The 24226-nt window shown below is 45.8% G+C and overlaps 1 protein-coding gene across 1 annotated transcript; it reads right to left on the reverse strand.

Annotated features, from left to right (window-relative positions):
• Positions 1-310: 310 nt before the first annotated feature.
• On the reverse strand, positions 311-19920 carry pak1 (p21 protein (Cdc42/Rac)-activated kinase 1). Its single transcript, XM_084142961.1, has 14 exons — positions 19852-19920; positions 7406-7618; positions 7004-7098; positions 6083-6230; positions 5867-5904; positions 5173-5286; positions 4360-4576; positions 3510-3573; positions 3224-3385; positions 2843-2960; positions 2623-2722; positions 2153-2349; positions 1911-2048; positions 311-1766 (listed from the first exon to the last, which is right to left on the reverse strand). The coding sequence occupies exons 2-14, from the start codon at positions 7590-7592 to the stop codon at positions 1680-1682; spliced, it is 1665 nt and encodes a 554-aa protein (XP_083999087.1). The 5' UTR covers positions 7593-7618; positions 19852-19920; the 3' UTR covers positions 311-1679.
• Positions 19921-24226: the final 4306 nt, after the last annotated feature.

Here is a 24226-nt window from a genome sequence, read left to right on the forward strand (position 1 = left end):
GAGAGACAGGAGGGCTAGACAGAGACAGATAAATGGAGGCAGTGAGAGAAAAAGAAGGGAGAGAAAGAGGTGGTGGGTTGCGACACAGATGCACACATACCCTTTGTCTAGCCAGGCAGATTAAGACTGTGGCAACAGTAATTACCAGTTTAATCAGTGACTTGAGTCTAATTTCCCATTCAGATGAGAACCCCACCCAGAGGAGCCGACACACTTAAATTACAATAATACTTTATATAAACAGACCTAACCAAGGGTACACCCAACAGCCCGAGACAGACAGACCGACAGCCAGACTCTCTCCACAATACAGCTTTTTCTTCACTTTATTTGTCTCATTCAAAATAATCCAAGACTTTTATAAACATCATAATTTTGGCTGCAATAGACAGGAAGAGAAGACTTCAATAACTATCACCACCCTTATCTGAACTGGTCTTAACCTGTCCCAAACCAGTCTAAACCAGTTTGAACCTGTTTTTAACCAGTTCAACCCAGTCTATCCCAGTTCTAAACCTGACTAACCTCAGGTGGGCTACAGTAGTCTGGGGAACTGACAAGATTTGGAGGTTGTGTAGTCTCTTCTCTCAGCTGCAGGAGCGTGCAGAGCACTCGGAGTCTGGTGAGAGAGACTAGAGGTTGTCCAACTGTCTGTTAGAAGTCTTCCACCTGTGAGACTGTTTAAGGCCGAAGGTAGTTTTAACACTACATTTCAAGAACGGAACTAAGCCAAACCCAAACCTCCTGGTAAAAAGTATACTTCTTATTGGTACCTTGGTATTCTTCAGCTCCATCTGAATAAAGAATGCAGACAATATTTTTCTGGTTGTTTTAGGTTGTTTTTTTAGAGCTGTTTTTTCACATGTAATGTACATACTATCTTCAGAGGGTTGGGACTAGGATCAATCCAACATTGTACCGTAGCGATTGTACTCAAAAAATAGGATTTAGATATGTTCTTCTATACTATATTGTACACAGGCATCCTTCATGTACCATCATCATCATCATCACAAATTGTATTATGATTTTAAACATTCCATAAAAAAGGTTTGTCATGCGTGTCATCTCACTCAGATAGAAAGATAGAGAGAGAAAGAAAGATAAGTAGAGATAAGGAGATAGAGTTACAACATTTGATCAGACTGAAAGGCTCTGTCCCAAATGACACCCTATTTTTTGACAAAAGTAGTGCACTATGTAGGGTGCCGTTTGGGACTCCTAAAAATAAACAGTACCACTTTGTGTCTCTTCATTACACTAATCAACCAAACCCTTCTCCCCAAAACAAAACACCTAAGAAAAGATCAAACTAAAATGCACTTTTTCAACACATGAAAATAACAGTCAGACATAAACAAACAAACAGTTCAAAGGTCATATCAGATCCAGTCCACAGCCACTGTCCTGCTGAAACTACAACTCTAATGAGTCTTTGGACCTGGATCTCTCCTCCAATCCGATCAGTGTATTTGTACCAGCGATGACATCAGTAAGAGCGTCCTTCCCACAGTCAACGTGATAGGTTAAAGGGTTGAGGGGGATGGGACTCCCTGAAACAGCCCCTGTCTGGATCCAGAGGGGAGAGGAGGGGTCTTGTTTGCCCCAGTGGGGGAGAGCGAGAGAGAGAGAGAAAAGCACAAAGGAAGGGGTGATCTGTGGGGCTAGCAGCTAGCAGGTTAGCGGTTAGCCTTAGCTGCTTCTTTGGCTGCCAGGATGAGAGGAGTCAGACTGGATAAAGGCTTGGCCACCTTTAGGAACTGGTGCTGTGGAGAGGAGGAGGATGAGAGGAGAGATTGATTTAGTTTTATTACTGGTAAAACTAGTGATATGGTTTGATGCTCAAACCAACCTTATTCACCACAGGCATACTTCCCCTACCCAACCTCCCGCTCTTCCTCCCTCTCTACCTGTAGTAGGTCTTTAGCGCTCCCTCTCTTCTCCACATCCATCTCCAGGCAGCAGGTGAGGAAGTCTCTGAAGACTGAGGACAGTTTCTCTGGGTTCTGAAGTTCTGGAGTCCCGTTGGTCGCAATCAGATACAACGCCTAGGAGATAGGACAGGACAGACAGGGGCCGTTATACACACACACACACACACACACACACACACACACACACACACACACACACACACACCTCTCTCTCTCACCCTGAGTGGGTTCTCGTTGAGGTAAGGGGGTTCTCCCTCCACCATCTCTATAGCCATGATGCCTAGAGACCAGATGTCAACTTTAGGACCGTAAGCCTTCCTGGTCACCACCTCTGGAGCCATCCAATAGGGAGTCCCCACCATGGTGCTCCTCTTACTCTGCTCTGGAGTGATCTGGGCACAGAACCCAAAGTCAGCTAGAGAGGAGAGAGAGAACACACGTTAGAATAGGACATTTCACTCTAATGCACTGTCCTATAATGCAATGTATAATAACCGGGTTTGGCCGGTGTAGGCCGTCATTGTAAATAAGAATTTGTTCTTAACTGACTTGCCTAGTTAAATAAAGGTAAAATATAAATAAATAAAATAAGGCTACGGTGGTAGTGCTGCATTAGAACACAGACTATGAGGTCCCTCTGCTGGTCAAATGGAGACACTGCACATTAATGTGTGCGTGTGTTACTTACTGAGTTTCACTGATCCGTCCATTCCCAGAAGGATGTTGTCACTCTTGATGTCGCGATGGATCACCTGGTTAAAATGGAGGAACTCCAAGGCCTGCAGACACTGGAGAGAGAGAGAGAAAGAGAGAGAGATGTACAAAAGTGCTCAAGGCATCACTTTCTGAATTAGCAAGCAGGCCGACAAGCCAGGTACGCACACACACGCAGCAGCAGCAGTACTGACCTCCCGACACACAGCAGCGATCTGAGCCTCGTCCATACAGGTTTCCGTGACGACATCAGTCAGAGAACCTCCAGCCAGATACTCCATCACCACCCACAGCTCCTCCCCCACCAGGTAACTACAGAAACACAACAGCCACACCCATGTTACCATGGTAACATCAAATATCACCACTGTACCAGTTCCTCAATGGTAAGGGGAAGATATGAGAGGGTGTGAGGGACAGTTAGGGTGTGTCCGTGTGTGTGATGAAGAAGGAGACGAAAGACAAGATGAAGATACATAGTTCTCACAACTAATGTGTGTGTGTTTACATCTGAAAGTGTGTTTACATGTCAATGTGTTCGTTTATGAGTCTGTGTGTTTGTATGCGTGTCTCACCTGTCCAGGTAGTTAACAATGTTGGGGTTCTTGTTTTCCCTCATGACCAGTATCTCGTTGATGATGAGCTCCTTCTTGGGCTGCTGCTGCAGGTTCATCTGTTTAATGGCCACCTCCTGGCCTGTAGCGATGTCTATGGCTGTATATACCGTACCTGACGCACTGGAGGGGGGAGGGAGAAGGAAAGAGAGGAGGGGAGAGAGAGACTTCTTTCATTTCAAAGTGAAGAAGTGTGTGTGTGTGTGTGTGTGTGTGTGTGTGTGTGTGTGTGTGTGTATAGACTCACCCCTGTCCGATCTTCTCAAAGCGTGTGTATTTCTTCTTGGGGTCTCCCACACTGACTATACTCCCTGAGAGGAGGGAGGAAGGGAGAGAGAAGTGAGGTTAATAAATGAAACAGAAAGACAGAGTGAAGAGTCAAACAGAGAGAGAGAGAGAGAGAGAGAGAGAGAGAGAGACACAGAGAGAGAGAGAGAGAGAGAGAGAGAGAGAGAGAGACACAGAGAGAGAAGGAGAGAGATTGACAGACTGAGAAACAGTAGGACCATTACAGTACAGAGACTCTCAGAGACTTTAAAACCATGGCTGTCAGGGTCAGGTCAAAGACATGCTGGTCAGACTCAGACAGACGGGGTGAGAAAGAAACAGATGGAGGAGAGTGAGAGAGGAGAGCTAGAGAGAAGGAGAGACAGTAATAGACAGAACATCTTGTTGAGTCCACAGGAGGAGGTGAGACTGTCAGACGCTCAATTTCACAGAATCACTCGGTAACTCCAGGAGATTGGGTGGTAGAGAGAGAAGAGGACAAATCAGATGCCAGGGTTGTACAGGAGGGCGGGAGGATATGTCTGAGTGACAGTATTGTTTCTTACCAGTAGAGGGAGACCTAAATACATCTGAGGCATGGAGCATCACAGGATGATATAGTTGAACTAGTTATACACACACACACACACATACACACACACACAACTCCTCCAATGGATTACAGAGTATACACACCATTCATCAATACAGAGTACCTTAGGGCACAATGACAGGAGATGGTACCTGGGATCTGAAACCAGCAGCCAGCTCAGTTCACTTCTATTGCAACTTTCAGACTACCTGTGTGTGTCTGTGTGCGTGTTACTTACGTAGTTTCTCCAGTATCTCTTCATCAGACATCTTCTTCTTGCGCGTTTTGTCTGCAGGGCGTGGCAGGGAGGGGCCAGGGGCAGGACTAGGGGTGGGGCTAGTGGGGGGCGTGATGGCGGAGGTGGCGCCCTCCGGAGGTGGGGGGGAGATAGGCGACGTGGCAACGTCTCTGGTGGGAGGGGCTGGGAGGGGATCTATCACAGAACGAGTGTATATCTGAGGAGAAAGAGGGAGGGGGTGAGAGAGCGAGAAAGGGGGAGAGGTGGGAGGGAAGGAGAGAGAGAGGAGGAGGGAAGGAGATAGAGGGAGTTGGAGTGAGAGAGAGAAGGGAGAGATAAGGACTATGTTAGCCTTCTGAGCTATAGCTTATGCAATTAGTGGTCCACCAAATCATCTCAGTTACAGTTACTGTTCCTGATGTTACTGTGTCTGTGTGTGTGTCCCAGTCAGGTGCGCTGAGCTGCTCAATCACCGTGGCAACAATGGCGCCATGGCAGTAGCCCTGTCTGAGACGCCACTTCAGTTCGGACCAAAAGAAAAGACCCCTCTCAGCCAATCAGAAAACAGACTTCTCTAGGGGATTTCTCTGGTGTGTGTATTTGTGTTTTCTGTGACAACAGAGAGAACAGAGAGGCAGTGTGAGTTTAGTATCTAAATTCAGCCCCCTGCTGCCGCCCATGATCGTCACACATACACAAACACACACAATGCTGAGTCTGTTAGTGAGGACCAGCACGAGGAGAGTGTTACTTTATTTACCTTGTCTGGAGCCAGGGGGCTGAGTGTATGTGTGAGTGTGGCGCGTGTCTTACTGATTTAGTGTGTTCTGGTCGGGGAGCGACAACAGGAGGGGGCGTGGCCTCATCTTCATCCTCGTCCTCAGATACGGTTGCTATGGCGGGCGTCTCTGACACAGCCTTGGAGCTCTGAGGAGGATGTGACATCACTTTCAGTTAGCTCACCTTATTTTCCTGTTGTTAATACTCCCTCTACTTCTCCCTAACTTCCTCCCTCCCCTTCTCCCTCTCTCTCTCCTCCTGACTGACTGTGACAGCAGGACAGCCAGGCAGATAGAGAGCGCGAATGAAAGGAAGAAAATATGCTGATTCACAGACAGTGCAGAAACAGGGAGAGAAGGAGGGATGGAGAGAAGTAGAGCCAGGAAAGAGTGTGTCTCAAGGAGTCAATTGGCACACCTCTCCTCTCCCTTTCTTCCTCTGCTCTCTCTTCAACCATCTCTTATCCTCTCATCCCCTCTGTTTATCCCCTGTTTCTCTCTATCCCTCCACTCCTATTCACCATTCTTCACCTAAACACACATTGATGGTTGAGTAAACAAAGAGATGTGCGTATCAAAATGCACCCTATTCCCTATATAGTGCACTACCATGGCTCATAGGGCTCTCTGGTCAGAATTGTGGCTATGGGCCCTGATCAAAAGTTGTGCACTATATATGGAATAGGGTACCATTTGGGACTAAAACAAAGATGTGTCAGGAGACTTACAGCAGTGTTGGAACAGCTGTAGTTGTCTGAACTCTTGTCTGTGGAGAAGGAACACAGGAAGAAGGAGAAGAAGAAAGACAAGATGAAGAGATCAAGTTCTGACAAATAGTGTGTGTTTACATGTGAATGTGTGTGTGTGTGTTTGTTTTTGTGTTTATGTGTGTATGTATACATGCTAGTGTGTGCGAGCATGTGTGTCTGTGTGTGTGTGTGTACCTGTAAAGCTCATGTATTTCTGGCTGTTGTTGGTCTCCTTGGAATCGTAGAATTTGAGAACGTCAAGGACAGCCTGAGGATTCTTCTTCTGTTCCAGCTTAGTGATGTTAGAGGTCTGGAGCAACCGAGCCCATTGCTCCGGCATGCCCTACACACACAGACACACAGTTAGTAACAAGAGAGAGATGTCATGTCTGCAGTGGTCAGAGAACTGGGTCATATCGCCATCCTACAGTATCATCCCCCTCTCTGCCGCTCTCTTTCCTCTGCCTCGCTCTTTCCTCTGCCTCGCCCTCTACTCACTCGCTCCATTCCCCCTAAGATCTCCCCCTATTACAAACAGACAGAGAGGGAGAAAGAGGCATTGAGGGAGGGTAATAGTGAAAGAGAGGATGCGTCTGAAATGGTTCCATATTCCCAATACAGTGCACACATTTTGACAAGGGCCCATAGTACTCTAGTCAAAAGTAGTGCACTATATAGGTATTAGGGTGCCATTTGGGACGCAGCAGAGAGAGATTAGGAGTAAGTGGAGTTATTGTGCTGTAGCTAGTTAGCCTGTTTTCTGCACTCCAAATCTAAAGTAATTCCTGCTCTAACTCAGTTACAGTACCAGCCTGCTGTCCAGAGAACCGATCCTCCTACACAGGCCTTGGTTGATCAGCTGAATCATAGTTACACACCCTACTAGATAAAGACCATAGATTTAGAGAAAATAGACAGACCCTTCCAGATACAGACCCTAGATCTAGAGCACATAGACCCTTCCAGATACAGACCCTAGATCTACAGCACATAGATCCTTCCAGATACAAACCCTAGATCTAGAGCACATAGATCCTTCCAGATACAAACCCTAGATCTAGAGAACATAGACAGACCCTAGTAGAGCATAGATGTAGAGCACATAGACAGACTCACTGTGAACTCTCCAGTGACCGCATCGAAGCCCACGTGGATGGTGTGTTCAAAATCAGAAGGCAGAGAGATCTCTGGACGCTCCTTCTTCTTGTTGGCTGAGAGAGAAGGGGGGAGAGAGAGAGAGAGAGATGAGAGAGAAAGAGAGAGAGGGAGCATATTGTTAGAGGCAGCAGCAGAGTCTCTCCCGAGGCTCATGGGAAGACTAACCATGCAAGCTACCGCAAGGGATCCTGGGGGATTTGGATGTCTGTCATATTCCACCTGGTTACCTCCCTTGGTTGCACAGTTGCACACGCACAGTCACGCACAGTTGAACACATATAGTCGCAAGCGCATGTGCGCGCGCACACACACACACACACACACACACACACACACACACACACACACACACAAACTCACTCTTGTCTCCTCCTCCTGTCAGGATGGACCTGATGGAGCGATCTTTCTTCTTCCTGTCCTCTGGGTTGGGAGGGAGGGGCTTGGAGCCATGGGGGGCAGGATCCTTGCTGCAGGAGCCAATCAGAGTGCTGGTGTTCCTCATGGGCGGGGCTGGGGGCTTGTCCTCGACGTCCCCATTGTCAGACATCTTCACCAATCACACGCCGGCTGCTGCTGGAACAACCAATCAACATTAGGTCACAGAACATTACCAGTCTATCAACTAACATGACATTAGTCCACTAGCCAATCAACTGACGGAAAATATATCCTATCAGCTAACAGGACAACACCAGTCCACTTACCTGTCAGCTGACAGAACATTAGTACTCTAGCCAATTAGCTGACAGAACATTATTCCACTAGCCTATCAGCTGAGAGAGCATTAGTCGACTAGCCTATCAGCTAACAGGACACAGCTAGGAGGACTACCAGTCTATAGTTGACTTGCTGGCACTCTGTTTGATCTGCAAACACACACATAATTTACAGGCCAGTTTCCTGGATCCAGAGTGTGTGCACGCTGCAAACACCGACCACTGAGTCACAATCCAGGAAGAGAAAGACACACACTAGCCTGCTGCCTCTGCTCACACACTCATTCTCAGAGCCATTGAACTGAGGAGAGAAAGGAACAAGCTCATGACTGGTTGTACCACAAAAATCTAAAAACGGCACACACACAGATTCTCACAGACACACACACACACAGAGTCATTCACACAGGGGATGTAAGCTAACCTGCTATAGTGAATGCTCTGGTGGACACAGTCTACCAAAGGGAACAACTATCTGGGTCAGATAGGCGCACACACAGTTTTACAGAGTTCATGACATGAGAAGAGCTTAGCAAGAAAAACATCTAAAAGGACTAATTCGAGGTAGAGAGCACTAAACAAAAAAAGCAGAGATTGATTTATTTTAGCTCACTTTAATCCATAGTACAGGAGGCGAACAGAGTTCATGTCATCTCAATGCAGGAATAATTCATAAAGTCTACATGGTAAATAATGCGACATTTACATCAACGGATGACTAATCATCTGGTGCACTGACCTCATCATACCTCAGGGTTAGTGTAACAGAGTTAAGATCATATCAACTCCACAGCTTGAAATGTCTCCCTTCATGTTGCTTTTCGGTGGTGTAGCTGTACAAGCCGTTGTCAAGCGGGCGGTCTCTCGTTTGGGAACCACTTGTTGGAGCCCAGTAAGGGGACTGGGACAGTGAAGGAAGCTAGTGTACTTCTAAGCAGGCACAGTGATGCCTGTGTTACATTAGCAGTGGCTAGGTTCTGTCTGGCCTTACCTCAGTCTGTCTGTCTGTCTGTCAGGCTGGAACTCTGATCTTGGCTTCAGCTTCGGTCTCCTCAGTCCTCAGTGTTCCTCTAACTACAACAGCTAGTCCAAGTCCAAATATCATGCAGTGTGTGGGAGAGAGAGATTGTGTGTGTGTGTGTGTGAGGTTCCGTGCCGATGTGTTTGGACTTGGTCTGCTCTGCTGCCTTTTAGTAATTTAGTAATGAGGTCACAGCCTGTGATGTCAGAATGTGTCATGGGGTAGGAGGTGGGGTTTGTGGCTCACACATGTCATGAAAGTGTGGAACTACAGTATATTTGCGACAAACACTAAACAGATGTATAAACAAATGCACACACACACTCTACAATCACACACACTCTACAATCACACACACTCTACAATCACACACACTCTACAATCACATACCTCTTCAATTACACAGCTCTGGTGACGAAGAGAGCAGCTGGTCACAAGGCACACACTCTTCATTAGGGTTCTGTAATTCTAGAGCACCTTTGTCACCTCCTCCCTTCTTTCCATCCTCCCTCCCTCCTTCAGACATCAAACACATCCTCCCCCGTCTCACCTCCCACCCCCTCCCCAGCCAACACCCACCCAAATCCTCCTCTGGCGAGTTGACACAAGGAAGGTCTCACATTTCAGACTCCACTGTCAGTTGACACACACAACCCTGTCATCACACATCACCCTACTAACACACACAAACACACAATGAGCAGACGAGCTCTGGGGAAGTGAATAATAAAGGTACAACCTGGGCTACGTCCCAAACGGCACCATATTCCCTGTATAGGGCACAACTTTTGACCAGGGGCGTTAGGGCTCTTTTCAAAACTAGTACACTATGTAGGGAATGGGGTGCCATTTGAGATGCATCCCTGGTGCTTTCCACTGACTGAGCAGACGCTATAGATATCAAACAGGGTTGGACTCAGATTACAACCCTGTCTCACCCCTCACCCCTGTCAGAAAAATAATGTTATTTTGTGACCAATTTTAGAATGTATAAAAACACACACACATTGTTTTGTTTTCTAACAGAGAGCTGCAGTGGGTTAGCCTGTTGGCGTTCCACCCTGCTGATCAGCGGAATTAGCTAAACCTCCACAGCCAGCAGGGGAGGAGAGGAGATGCCTCTATACACCAAGCCCAGAAGACCACTCCATCCCTGGGGAGTTGAGGAGACAGAGACCCCCTCCTGGTGGAGCTAATGACTAGGCAGATCGAGCCTACACAACTGTTCCCTCATCATTTTGTGTGTGAGTTTGTTTGTGTGAGATGAACAATTTTGAAAGAAAAGAACAACAAAGAGAAAAATTAAGAAAGGAAGCAAGAAAGCGAGAAACAGAGGAGAAAAAAAAGAGATACAATTGTATTCTTGTCCCACCATGTTAATGAGCCAGCCCCTAGGACAGAGAGAGAGAGACTTCAAATGTATATTTCACCATATTTTAATGTCCCACACACACACACACACACACACACACACAGTTTCAGTCTTTCAAGTAGATGAGAGCAGACTGTTCTCTCTGACACATTAGCTTCTTGGTTTATTTCTCAAACAAAGTGGAACACAAAATTGTCCAAATCATCTGGAGGAAACCAGGCACCGCTTATCACCTGGCCGATACCATCCATACGGTGAAGCATGGTGGTGGCAGCATCATGCTGTGGGGATGGTTTTCAGCGGCAGGGACTGGGAGACTAGTCAGGATCAAGGGGAAAGATGAACGGAACAAAGTACAGAGAGATCCTTGATGAAAACATGCTCCAGAGCGCTCAGGACCTCAGACTGGGGAGAAGGTTCACCTTCCAACAGGACAACGACCCTATGCACACTGCCAAGACAACGCAGGAGTGGCTTTGGGACAAGTCTCTGAATGTCCTTGAGTGGCCCAGCCAGAGCCCGGACATGAACCCAATCGAACATTTCTGGAGAGACCTGAAAATAACTGTGCAGCGACGCTCCCCATACAACCTGACAGAGCTTGAGAGGATCTGCAGAGAAGAATGGGAGAAACTCCCCAAATACAGGTGTGCCAAGCTTGTAGCGTCATATCCAAGAAAACTCGAGGCTGTAATTGCTGCCAAAGGTGCTTCAACAAAGTACTGAGTAAAGGGTCAGAATACGTATGTAAATGTGATATTTCCGTTTTACATTTTTAATAAATTTGCAAAAATGTCTAAAAACCTGTTTTCGCTTTGACATTATGGGGTATTGTGTGTAGATTGATGGGGAAAAAAGCAGAGGAGGATAGGAGAGTACTTTTTCACATGAGTGAGGAACAAGCCGAGCCTGGACATGCAGTGAGTGACAGCGAGATAGTGAGAGAGAGAGAGACAGTGACAGAGAGAGAGAGACAGTGACGAGAGAGAGAGAGAGAGAGAGAGACAGTGAGAGAGAGAGAGAGAGAGAGAGAGAGAGAGTGAGAGACAGTGAGAGAGAGAGAGAGAGAGAGAGAGAGAGAGTGAGTGACAGAGAGAGACAGTGACAGTGACAGAGAGAGAGAGACAGTGAGAGAGAGTGAGAGAGAAAGAGACAGTGAGAGAGAGAGACAGTGAGAGAGAGAGACAGTGAGAGAGAGAGAGAGAGACAGTGAGAGAGAGAGAGAGAGAGAGAGACAGAGACAGTGAGAGAGACAGAGAGACAGAGAGACAGAGAGACAGACAGTGAGTGAGAGAGAGAGAGAGAGAGAGAGAGAGAGAGAGAGAGAGAGAGAGAGAGACAGAGAGACAGTGAGAGAGAGACAGTGAGAGACAGTGAGAGAGAGAGAGAGAGAGAGAGAGAGAGTGAGTGACAGAGAGAGACAGTGACAGAGAGAGAGAGACAGTGAGAGAGAGTGAGAGAGAAAGAGACAGTGAGAGAGAGAGACAGTGAGAGAGAGAGAGAGAGACAGTGAGAGAGAGACAGTGAGAGAGAGACAGTGAGAGAGACAGAGACAGTGAGAGAGACAGAGAGACAGAGAGACAGAGAGACAGACAGACAGTGAGAGAGAGAGAGAGACAGTGAGAGAGAGAGAGAGAGAGACAGAGAGAGAGACAGTGAGTGAGAGAGAGAGAGAGAGAGAGAGAGAGAGAGAGAGAGAGAGAGAGAGAGAGAGAGAGAGAGAGAGAGACAGTGAGAGAGAGACAGTGAGAGACAGTGAGAGAGAGAGACAGAGAGAGAGAGAGAGAGAGAGAGAGAGAGAGAGAGAGAGAGAGAGAGAGAGACAGAGAGAGAGACAGAGACAGTGAGAGAGAGAGACAGTGAGAGAGAGAGAGAGAGAGAGACAGAGAGAGAGAGACAGTGAGAAGGTCAAGAGTGAAAAAAAAGGAGATTGTGGTACTGCCATAGCACATTGTCCTGCCCCCTCTGGTTGCCTGGGGTTACGGTGTTGATGGATGTACAGTGACAGGAAGACTCTCCCTCTATTCACACACACACACAACTAAATTACCCAACTCACAGACCAAAACCAGAGAGCGCGCGCTCTCACACACACACGTCACCTCGTCTCACTACAGGCACTCCACCATGCAGAACGGATTCCAAGAGACATACAGTGGGGAAAAAAGTATTTAGTCAGCCACCAATTGTGCAAGTTCTCCCACTTAAAAAGATGAGAGAGGCCTGTAATTTTCATCATAGGTACACGTCAACTATGACAGACAAATTGAGATTTTTTTTCTCCAGAAAATCACATTGTAGGATTTTTTATGAATTTATTTGCAAATTATGGTGGAAAATAAGTATTTGGTCACCTACAAACAAGCAAGATTTCTGGCTCTCACAGACCTGTAACTTCATCTTTAAGAGGCTCCTCTGTCCTCCACTCGTTACCTGTATTAATGGCACCTGTTTGAACTTGTTATCAGTATAAAAGACACCTGTCCACAACCTCAAACAGTCACACTCCAAACTCCACTATGGCCAAGACCAAAGAGCTATCAAAGGACACCAGAAACAAAATTGTAGACCTGCACCAGGCTGGGAAGACTGAATCTGCAATAGGTAAGCAGCTTGGTTTGAAGAAATCAACTGTGGGAGCAATTATTAGGAAATGGAAGACATACAAGACCACTGATAATCTCCCTCGATCTGGGGCTCCACGCAAGATCTCACCCTGTGGGGTCAAAATGATCACAAGAACGGTGAGCAAAAATCCCAGAACCACACGGGGGGACCTAGTGAATGACCTGCAGAGAGCTGGGACCAAAGTAACAAAGCCTACCATCAGTAACACACTACGCCGCCAGGGACTAAAATCCTGCAGTGCCAGACGTGTCCCCGTAGAAAATCTTTGGAGGGAGTTGAAAGTCCGTGTTGCCCAGCGACAGCCCCAAAACATCACTGCTCTAGAGGAGATCTGCATGGAGGAATGGGCCAAAATACCAGCAACAGTGTGTGAAAACCTTGTGAAGACTTACAGAAAACGTTTGACCTGTGTCATTGCCAACAAAGGGTATATAACAAAGTATTGAGAAACTTTTGTTATTGACCAAATACTTATTTTCCACCATAATTTGCAAATAAATTCATTAAAAATCCTACAATGTGATTTTCTGGATTTTTTCTCATTTTGTCTGTCATAGTTGACGTGTACCTATGATGAAAATTACAGGCCTCTCTCATCTTTTTAAGTGGGAGAACTTGCACAATTGGTGGCTGACTAAATACTTTTTTCCCCCCACTGTACCCCCTGTGTGTGTGTGTGTGTACCAGCTCGGTCTATGATACTGCAGTGTTCTCTCATGCCTAAGAGCATGAAATGAAGCCAAAACAAAGAAAATCAACAACCCTCTCTCAATCATGACTGACCGACTACATCACCATCATCACCATGACCGACCGACTACATCACAATGACGACCAACTACATCATCACCATGACGACCAACTACATCACCATCATCACCATGACCAAACAACTATATTGAACAAAAATATAAATGCAACAATTTCAAATATTTTACTGAGTTACAGTTCATATGAGGAAATCAGTCAATTTAAATAAATTCATTAGGCCCTAAACTATGGATTTCACATGACTGGGAATGCATATATGCATCTGTTGGTCACAGGCCTCACAGTGGACCTCAGGATCTCGTCATGGTATTTCTGTGCATCCAAATTGCCATCGATAAAATGCAATTGTGTTCGTTGTCCATAGCTTATGCCTGCCCATACCATAACCCCACCGCCACCATGGGGCACTCTGTTCACAACGTTGACATCAGCAAACCGCTTGCCCACACAACGCTATACACGTGTCTGCGGTTGTGAGGCCGGTTGGACGTACTGACAATTTCTCTAAAATGACGTTGGAGGCGGCTTATGGTAGAGATATGAACAATCAATTATCTGGCAACAGCTCTAGTGGACATTCCTGCAGTAAGCATGTCAATTGCACGCTCCCTCAAAACTTGAGACATCTCTGGCATTGTGTTGTGTGACAAAACTGCACATTTGTATTGTCCCCAGCAGCTTCTTGATATGCCACACCTGTCAGGTGGATGGATTATCTTGGCAAAGGGGAAATTTGTATTTGTATTTATTAAGGAGCCTCTTCCTGGGGTCCTGCAACATCAAGGCAGTTATATACAATTTAAAATATTACATTACATTATATTTCATAACACTTTACCCAATACATTTAGTGTGTTCCCTCAGGCCACTACTCCACTATCACATATTTACATTACAACATCCATGTGTACATGTGTGTAGAGTGAGTGTCTATATGTATGTGTGTATGTACCTGTGTGTGTGTGTCTCTTCACAGTCCCCTCTGTTCCACAAGGTGTATTTTTACCTGTTTTTTAAAATCTGATTCTACTGCTTGCATCAGTTACCTGATGTGGAATAGAGTTCCATGTAGTCATGACTCTATGTAGTACTGTGCGCCTCCCATAGTCTGTTCTGGACTTGGGGACTGTGAAGAGACCTCTGGTGACATGTCTTGTGGGGTATGCATTGGTGTCAGTATTCCAAACAGACAGCTCGGCACATTCAGCTCGTCGACACCTCTCACAAAGACAAGCAGTGATGAAGTCAATCTCTCTTGAGAGAAATAAGCAACCAACTACATCACCATCATCACCATGACTGAACCGGACTAACACATATTGTCCAAACAGTTGTTGATTATTCCTTCAATAACTAAATGGGTGGAAAGAGAGTGAGGGATGGAGGGAAGCAGAGAAAGAGAAGAAACGAAGAGGTGATTGTCAAATATATTTATTTATTTATTTCACTGGAGGACATAAAGTGCTTTCAATCCCAAGATGCTTTGCAGCCCGGCACTGTGAGTGGTCTGTCCTCCTAATAACGCTAAGTGAGCTTAATGTCAGCTTAAGAGAAACACACACACAGCAGCCAGTGTTGATAAATCAGTGTGCATTGGCGTCTTAAAAATTTCGACCTGAGGAGGCTTTTAGATACACTTTAACATACACCCTGGCTATGTGTGTGTGGTGTGTGCGTGTTTCGGAATTGATGATGACAATAGTCAAGATTCCTAGTGTGCTCATAGGGCGTATCCTAGTGCGTGTGTGTGTGTGTTCAAGTTTATGACTAGCCTTCCCTACCTTTCATCAATGCACTGTGTGTGTGTGTGTGTGTGTGTGTGTGTGTGTGTGTCGGCTCTCCCTAGGTGCCTAGAGATGATATCACAGGAATCTAGTCGCCAGCAGATTCTTAGGGTGGGGTGCATCCCAACATTCTACTGTGGCTCCCCCTTCTCCTCTCCTCCTTGACACTGGCTTACCTGGTTAAATAAAAAAAATAAAAAAATAAAACATTCACCATGACATCATCATGAGTTCCACCAGGCGATTGTTTGAATCACAAAGAAGAAAAAGATCCATCTTCTTTCTCTCTTTCTGTCTCCCTTTGCATCGCTCTCTTTTCATCTGCTGTCCATTTGTTTAACCGTGCCTAGAGACGCTCACACTGATCGAGTTCTCCTTTACCTCTGAAGATTTGTGTGTGTGTGTGTGCGTTGAGGAGGGAAGGGGGGTGAGATGGATAAAGGAGTAGAAAGCAAGGAGGCGAAGCAGAGAGAATGAGAACAATGCCTGTCCTGAGGAATACTAGGAGCTCCATTATTCACTAGAAACTGTTTGAAGCTGATCCCTCTCTTTTACCCCCACTACCCCTTGCCCTTTCTCCTTCTGTCTCTCCCTCTCGCTTCCTCTCCCTATTCATTTTTCTCTGAGAAAAAAGGGAAGGGTGTGTGTGAGAGAGAGAGAATTGAAAGAGAGCTGTGAGGAACCACTTTCACTAAGTACCCCACACATGAACTCTCTCCTTTTCCCCTCTCTCCCTCTCTCCATGCCTGTCCAGAGTAAACTACAGGGAGAGGGCTGGTCAGTGACCTCACCAATGAACTACTCACTCCTCATATGATAACTATTAAAACACAGAGCTGGACCAGACACACACACACACACATACACTTACAGGTATGAGGGTCTCTGCCCACCAGCTGTCTGGCACAGCCCACCAAGCCAATCACCAAGGCAACACCATAAATAATGCACTTTGCAAAGCCTGCTGGGAGCAAAGAGCTGCTCCACCCCCGAGAAAACGAATGATATAACTAGATAAGTGTGTGTGTGTGTGTGTGTGTGAGTGAGTGAGTGAGTGAGTGAGTGAGTGAGTGAGTGAGTGAGTGAGTGAGTGAGTGAGTGAGTGAGTGAGTGAGTGAGTGAGTGAGTGAGTGAGTGAGTGAGTGAGTGAGTGAGTGAGAGAGAGAGAGAACACAAACTTATTTAGCCTAACTAGAGAACAAAAGTTGAATCCAAAAACTCTAAACTCAGCATGGTAGCAGGAGGCCCTTAACTGTTCAACTGGTAAATATTTAAACTCCAAGCATTGTTATGGTTTTATAAATGCATTGTATGCATGCATGTGTGAGTATGTGTGTCTTCATTGAGTATTGTTAGCTGCAGAGCTGTCTGTGATTGTTAGCAGATCTCCTGTCACACACACAAAGACAGAGAGAGCGAGACAGAGAGAGAGACAGTGAGAGGAGAGAGAGAGAGAGAGGTGTAAAATAGCCAGCAACTCCCTCACACATTTAACCCTTTAGCCTGTCATTAACCTGCTGGCTAGTCTTTCAAAACATAGGCGTGGCCAGCTAACCAGTTAGCCAGCTAGCATGATCGCCAGCTAGCCAGTTAGCTTCTTTGCCAGTTAGCCAGATATAACCACAGTCCCATCTAGCATGATCACCAGCTAGTATGATAACCAAAGAGAGGTCAAATAAGGACTTCTTCCACAGTCAAACTGACTGTAGCAAACTACCTTTTTGCCACCATACTATCCCTTTTACAAAACACTATCTCTAACACCCAAACTATGCCTTCAACACCAAACTATCCTACTCCAGACAGTTCCCGTTCCCCTTTTCAGACGTTGCCTGCATCAAACAATGGCTGCGTACCACGTCATCGACTGTGCTGTCGGGCACCAGATTGCTATAACATATGAGGTGGTTAGCTGATACGTAAAATACCTATCCAGGCCGTGTAAGATCTGGCATGCGTCAGCAACGTCTAAGAAGGGGAGCACAACCTATTTAACGCCCAAACTATGTCCCTGTATATAGCCTCGCTATTGTTGTTTTTACTGCTGCTCTTTTATTATTTTGTACTTTTATTTCGTATTATTATATATTGTATTTTTTTTGAGGGGGGGGGGGTATTCTTTCTTAAAACTGCATTGTTGGTTAAGGGCTTGTAAGTAAGCATTTCACTAAGGTCTACACCTGTTGTATTCGGCACATGTGACAAATAAAAATTGATTTGATTTGATTTATCCTACTCAGACTCCAGACAGACATGCCACCACAAGGTCCTCTGTAGCTCAGCTGGTAGAGCACGGCGCTTGTAATGCCAAGGTAGTGGGTTCAATCCCCGGGACCACCCATACACAAAAATGTATGCACGCATGACTGTAAGTCGCTTTGGATAAAAGCGTCTGCTAAATGGCATATTATTATTATTATTATTATTATTATTATTATTATTATTATTATTATAACGCCAGCCGACCAGATGCCAAACCAGCAGGGTTTGTGTGTCTGTGTGTGTGTGTGTGTGTATATGAGGATAATGGTCATCAATGGAGGTCATCTGAGGTAGAGAAAACAGCTAAACGAATAAAGAGAGGAGGTGAGATTCCTACTGCAACTGTTGAAAGAGATAGAAATAGAAATAGGGAGACAGAGAAAGAAAGAAAATAGAGAAAGAGAGAAAGGACTTAACTACAGGTCCATAAGGTCAGCAGCAGGATGTGGATTTAAAGGTGATTTAAATCAGTGATTAGTGCTTATGCAGCACTACCTGTCAATGTGTGTGTGTGTGTGTGTGTGTGTGTGTGGGGGGGGGGGGGGGTAGAGAGGGAAAGAGAGAGAAAATGATAACACTTACAAAAGAAGAGGAAAAAGGACAAGAGGGTAAACTGGAGAGAAACAGAGAGGGGAAGAGAGAGAGAGAGATATTTATAGTTGATAGAATTATTGTTGCTTCATTGGTCAGGTTAGCTCTGATGCCAGTAATCTGTTCTCTACAGTACTACACTAGAGGGAAAACGGGAGAGGAGGAGAAGAGAGGGAGGTAAGGACACAGCACAGGGTAGAACAAATTACAGAAATACGCCCTCCCTCTGTTAGAGATGTGTATATAGAGAGAGTAAACACACACTCCTTGCAGACATGATTAAACCTTGGCCTGGCTAAAGTGTCCAACCCTAAACAGTCTGCAGGGTATAAATACCTGGTGGGTGACAGGTGAGAGACAACACCGACAGGAGACCACACACACACACACGCACACACACACACACACTTTTTCTTACACCCTTCACACCCCCACATCCTACAACGTCTGTTCATATCACAATTAATAGGCTAATCATAATATTATTACACTGTTTTTACACTTGTACATAACATGCGCCCATTCCCCTTTCCTCCCATGCAGACAGACAGGTGTCCAGTCAGCCAATCACATCTCACTTATTCCTCTACATATTGATGCCATTAAACTTTTATGGGGCACGAAGGTCAGTGTTGGCTCAGGCTCATTAACAGAACTGAGACAAGACCAGTGGTGATAGACTGCTGATGAGATGACACTAAGATGGGTCTACATCCCAAATAGAACACTATTCCCTTTACAGTGCACTACCTTTGACCAGAGCCCCCATATAGGGAAAAGGGTGACATTTGGGATGCAAACTGTGTCTTTTCCCCAACCCAGATTAGCCTAGTCTTCTTGGTTAGCCTGTTATTCCTGATGTGTCATTTATTCAAAGCGCCAAGTCAGACTGAGTAAAGGCTGTGGAGCACGGTGTCACTAATCAGACAGCTACAGCCCCGCTTATCTAGCATACCCCCTCTCTCTCTCTATCTAGCATACCCCCTCTCTCTCCCTAATCATTTAAAAATGGTGTAAGCCCCCCCCTCTGTCTATGCCGCATAATGATTAGTTTCACATCTTTCTCATAAATAAATGAAAGTCTGTATTAAAAAGCTATTTACTCTGTAATATCTAGCCTAGACTATACATGAGATCAGAACATTTTATCCATGACATTTGGTGCCAATTTTCATTAATTCAGGCGACCAACACACTGAGTTTATTATTTAATTCAAATGATAACTGTATATTCCCACATATTTAATTCATACCGGTCGACCCTGTAGCGACAGACAACTGGTCCACACACGCACGCATACACACACACACACACACACACACACACACACACACACACACACACACACACACACGCGCCAATAATGTCTAGAGCTCCACCACCACACACCGCGGGCTGCATAAAGCACCATTATAACACCCTGTTCCCTTCTCCCAGGGACAAAATCAGTGTAACGATAAATCTGCGTCGCGGCCCCAAGTCCAACCACTGATATGGCTACTATATGTATGGTCCCTTGCCGTTACACTGTAGAGCCGTGAGCACGCTCCTCCTGTCTGTCTGGCAGTAACAGTCCCGTAATGTACCGGTAAATGAAGGTAAACTGAAAAGACTGTCATGCCCGGTTATGTCTGTGGATAAAAGAATAGGAGAAACTCACCTCTCGCCGTGTCGTTTGAGAAATTCCTGATGGCGATCCGTTCTCTTTGCCAGCACTCACATACATGCATTCGCCCAAGTAGCTTTAGTTTTGTCTTTCTGTCCAATTTCACAAACCCTTCTTCTATCGCTCTGCCAATCCCTGGCTATTGTTAGACACACACAACCCTGCTACATAGCAACGCCCACCCACTACACTCGTTTCTGGTATGAGAGTGGTCAGGCTGAAGCTCAGTCGTGTGCTTATTTGTCTGTCTGACTGTCTGTTTCAATAGGAGGTGAGGTGGGTCTCGCCATGAGTTTCCCCGATTACATTTTGAGGCTGCGTCTCAATAATTTTTCGCTTCCTATCCTTGTGTCCTCTCCTTGTGTCCTTCTCTCCTTGTGCCCACTGACAGGTGCAGAGGTCAATCACTGGGACGGATTTTACATTAGCCTTATTCAGATTTATTATCATCATCATTTATCATCATCAGACAAATCACTGAATCCGCTGAAGGAGAGGATATAAGGAAAGGAGGAGAGAAAAGTGTGTGTGATTGGTGAGGGTGATGGGCATTGACAATTGTCTGTCTCAAATGGCACTCTATTCTCTTTGTAGTGTACTACTTTTAACCAGGGCCCATAGGGCTCTGGTTAAAAGAAGTGTACTATATAGGGACCTAGGGAATAGTGTGCCATTTGGGACATAAAGATACAATACATGTATATGGTATGACATCATTAAATCTGTACAACTACTGTGCTCTCTGGTGGTGGGTGGGGGGATCACACCACACAGCCTGGCCACAGTATAGCACAGGGGTGGGCAAATATTTTGGCTCAAGGGCCACATTGAGTTTTTGAAACCAAGTGAAGGGCCACATACTATATGTGTGACAAAACATGTGAAGCCTTTATTCATTTTCACATTGACACGCAACCACTAGTGTACTGTAGCTGTACATATGCTTGCAGAACAATTCTACCCTTGTACCATCCCTACCCTTGTTGTTTGTGAACACATTTTCCACAACATTTTCACAAAATTGATATAATTTATGACATCACAGACACAGTCAAACACACACACAGATCCTACATCTCTACCCTTGTAAAGTACAATCAAACTTACAGTCACAATATGCAAACTTAAAAATAGATTTATATTATATGACTGGAGACATGCTAAATGTAACAGCAGATGTGTAAAATGTTCTAAAATTTGAATGAAACATATGGTAAGAGCATCCTTTTCATTTGGAATGGTCTATTTTTGAAAGGCCCCAGAGTCTGCAACACCACTAAGCAAGGGGCACCAACAAGCAAGCAGCACCATGAAGACCAAGGAGCTCTCTAAACAGGTCAGGGACAAAGTTGTGGAGAAGTACAGATCAGGGTTGGGTTATAAAAAAATATCTGAAACTTTGAACATCCCACAGAGCACCATTAAATCCATTATTTAAAAAATGGAAAGAATATGGCACCACAACAAACCTGCCAAGAGAGGGCCGCCCACCAAACCTCACGGACCAGGCAAGGAGGGCATTAATCAGAGAGGCAACAAAGAGACCAAATATAACCCTGAAGGAGCTGCAAATCTCCACAGCGGAGATTGGAGTATCTGTCCATAGGACCACTTTAAGCCGTACACTCCACAGAGCTGGGCTTTACGGAAGAGTGGCCAGAAAAAAGCCATTGCTTAAAGAAAAGAATAAGCAAACACGTTTGGTGTTCGCCAAAAGGCATGTGGGAGACTCCCCAAACATATGGAAGAAGGTGCTCTGGTCAGATGAGACTAAAATTGAGCTTTTTGGCCATCAAGGAAAACGCTATGTCTGGCGCAAACCCAACACCTCTCATCATCACCCTGAGAACACCATCCCCACAGTGAAGCATGGTGGTGGCAGCATCATGCTGTGGGGATGTTTTTCATCTGCAGGCACTGGGAAACCGGTCAGAATTGAAGGAATGACGGATGGCGCTAAATACAGGGAAATACTTGAGGGAAACCTGTTTCCGTCTTCCAGAGATTTGAGACTGGGATGGAGGTTCACCTTCCAGCAGGACAATGACCCTAAGCATACCTCTAAAGCAACACTCGAGTGGTTAAAGGGGAAACATTTAAATGTCTTGGAATGGCCTAGTCAAAGCCCAGACCTCAATCCAACTGAGAATCTGTGGTATGACTTAAAGATTGCTGTACACCAGCGGAACCCATCCAACTTGAAGGAGCTGGAGCAGTTTTGCCTTGAAGAATGGGCAAAAATCCCAGTGGCTAGATGTGCCAAGCTTATAGAGACATACCCCAAGAGACTTGCAGCTGTAATTGCTGCAAAAGGTGGCTCTACAAAGTATTGACTTGGGGGGGGGGGGGGGGGGGGGGGGGGGGGGGGGGTTGTAAGGCAACAAAATAGGAAAAATGCCAATGGGGGTGAATACTTTCGCAAGCCACTGTACATAACCTTTGGTTTGCTCCTGGATTTTCTGCTTTTGTGGAGCAATTTTAATTTAATGCAAAGTGTGTGATTTGTATGACTAACAATGCAGGCAGAGGCATCAGCCCACCAAAGGCCTGAAGGACCTTTTGAACACATAATGATGGATTTCATTGAGTTAACTCCATGCTATGGGTAACTGTTATGCCCCTGGCTTTGATGTATGTGTGTGGAAGAGCGCATCGAACCACAGGTTTAGCGCCTCATAAGATACTTACAGGGAGACCCATGAGGATGTTAAACACCCCCTTCCCACAGAACAGGTTAACCTTGATGGGTTGCAAGGACCAGATGGTGAGCTATTGCGCTGCACTTAACCGTGTTCTGAAGTCTGTCTTTCCCAGGGTAAAAGCGGTTTCGCCTGAACCAAAGGGAGGACAGCTCCACAAGCTACAACCAGGTGATTGGGTGGTCATTAAGGACCTCCGCAGAAAGACTTGGCAGCAGCAGCGTTGGACCGGTCCATTTCAGGTCTTCCTGACGACCCAGACAGTGGTGAAGGTTGCAGAGAGGTCTACGTGGGTACACGCCAGCCACTGCAGGAAGGTGACCCACAACCCGGACGAGAATGTATCAGCTGATGAATCATCATAGGCGACCCCAGTGGCCAAAGGGAGGACCAGGACTGGACTCTACGCATCATGTTTGTTGCTTTCATGGTTAGTCTTCTCATTGCAGCTGTTGTATGGGTCCTGGGAGGAGCAGAACAACACAGAGCAGCGAATGAAACCAGTCCAGTTGAAAGAAACACCAGCATAGTCCAGCAAACAATAGCCGCTCCACCGCAAGACGAAGTAGACGATCCAGCCCCTGGCATAACAGTAATGGGGCAGCAGGGCACACTGGGAGAAGTAGCCTCACTGAAAACAGCTGGTATCAATTCACCAAGTTTATGGTTGACAATAGTGTTCACAGGAATGTGTCATGTTTTGTTTGTGCTGAAGTTGCTCATGCATCCACAAAACCATATACCATTATTCCTGTAGCCTTGCCCGAATGCGGAATGATAGCATTAAGAGCTTTGGCTAAGCATTGTGATGGTGCAAGTAGTGTTGAGTGTTGTGTGAATGCTACCCAAGTCCTCCAGGTTACCGGCGTAGAAGTTAATGATACAAGCAGTGAGGGAGAAAGTTTAAACTGTACAACCATGTGTTACAATCTGTTTTCAGGTGTAACTACCTGAAAGGGCTCTCGCCCAGAGCTGCTAACCATTGAAGAACCATCCTCGCCTCATGCACTGTGCATGTGTCGTAATGTTACTGATACACCATACCTTTGGTGGTTAGGTCAGTCTCGCTGTCAAAATTATTCGCATTGGTCTAACCCCGCGGATGTTATTGCCTATAATATGCCCATCAGAAATGGCCAGGTTAAGTCAAGCCCTTCCCCATTAGTGCCAGGTCCAATGGCCTTAGTGAACACATATTGGCTTTGTGGAACAAATGTTTGGCCTAGTCTTCCTCCTTGTTGGTCAGGATGTTGCACCCTAGTGAGACTAAACACTTCCCTTATGATAATTCCAACGCAGCAACCAAACCGGTCTCAAAGGAGAAGAAGAAGTTTGAGCAAACCCAACTCAGATCCCCTAGGCGATCAACCCCTTGCGAAACATTTTGGAGAGGACTTCATGCTCATGAAATAGATAGGCTGGGTTATGTTCTTGAAGGGTATCTTAACGCAACCATGCTTGGGTTTGATTTCTGTGGTGTAAACCCATTTCATGAAGCTCCTGATGAATAGTTATTGTGCTGACATTGCTTTCAGAGGCAGTTTGGAACTCAGTAGTGAGTGTTGCAACCAAGGACAGATGATTTTTACACGCTACGCTCTTCAGCACTCGGCGGTCCCGTTCTGTGAGCTTGTGTGACCTACCACTTCGTGGTTGAGCCGTTGTTGCTA

Source organism: Coregonus lavaretus (genome assembly GCF_964263955.1).
Source record: "Coregonus lavaretus genome assembly, chromosome: 26".
NCBI lineage: Eukaryota > Metazoa > Chordata > Actinopteri > Salmoniformes > Salmonidae > Coregonus > Coregonus lavaretus.

Coding starts and splice junctions, on each gene's coding strand:
- pak1 (XM_084142961.1), bottom strand. CDS start 7,592: ATGTCTGACAATGGGGACGTCGAGGACAAGCCCCCAGCCCCGCCCATG. Junction 7,099..7,405: donor GACAGGAGGAGGAGACAAGA/GTGAGTTTGTGT, acceptor CTTCTCTCTCAG/CCAACAAGAAGAAGGAGCGT. Junction 2,723..2,842: donor TCGCTGCTGTGTGTCGGGAG/GTCAGTACTGCT, acceptor CTCTCTCTCCAG/TGTCTGCAGGCCTTGGAGTT.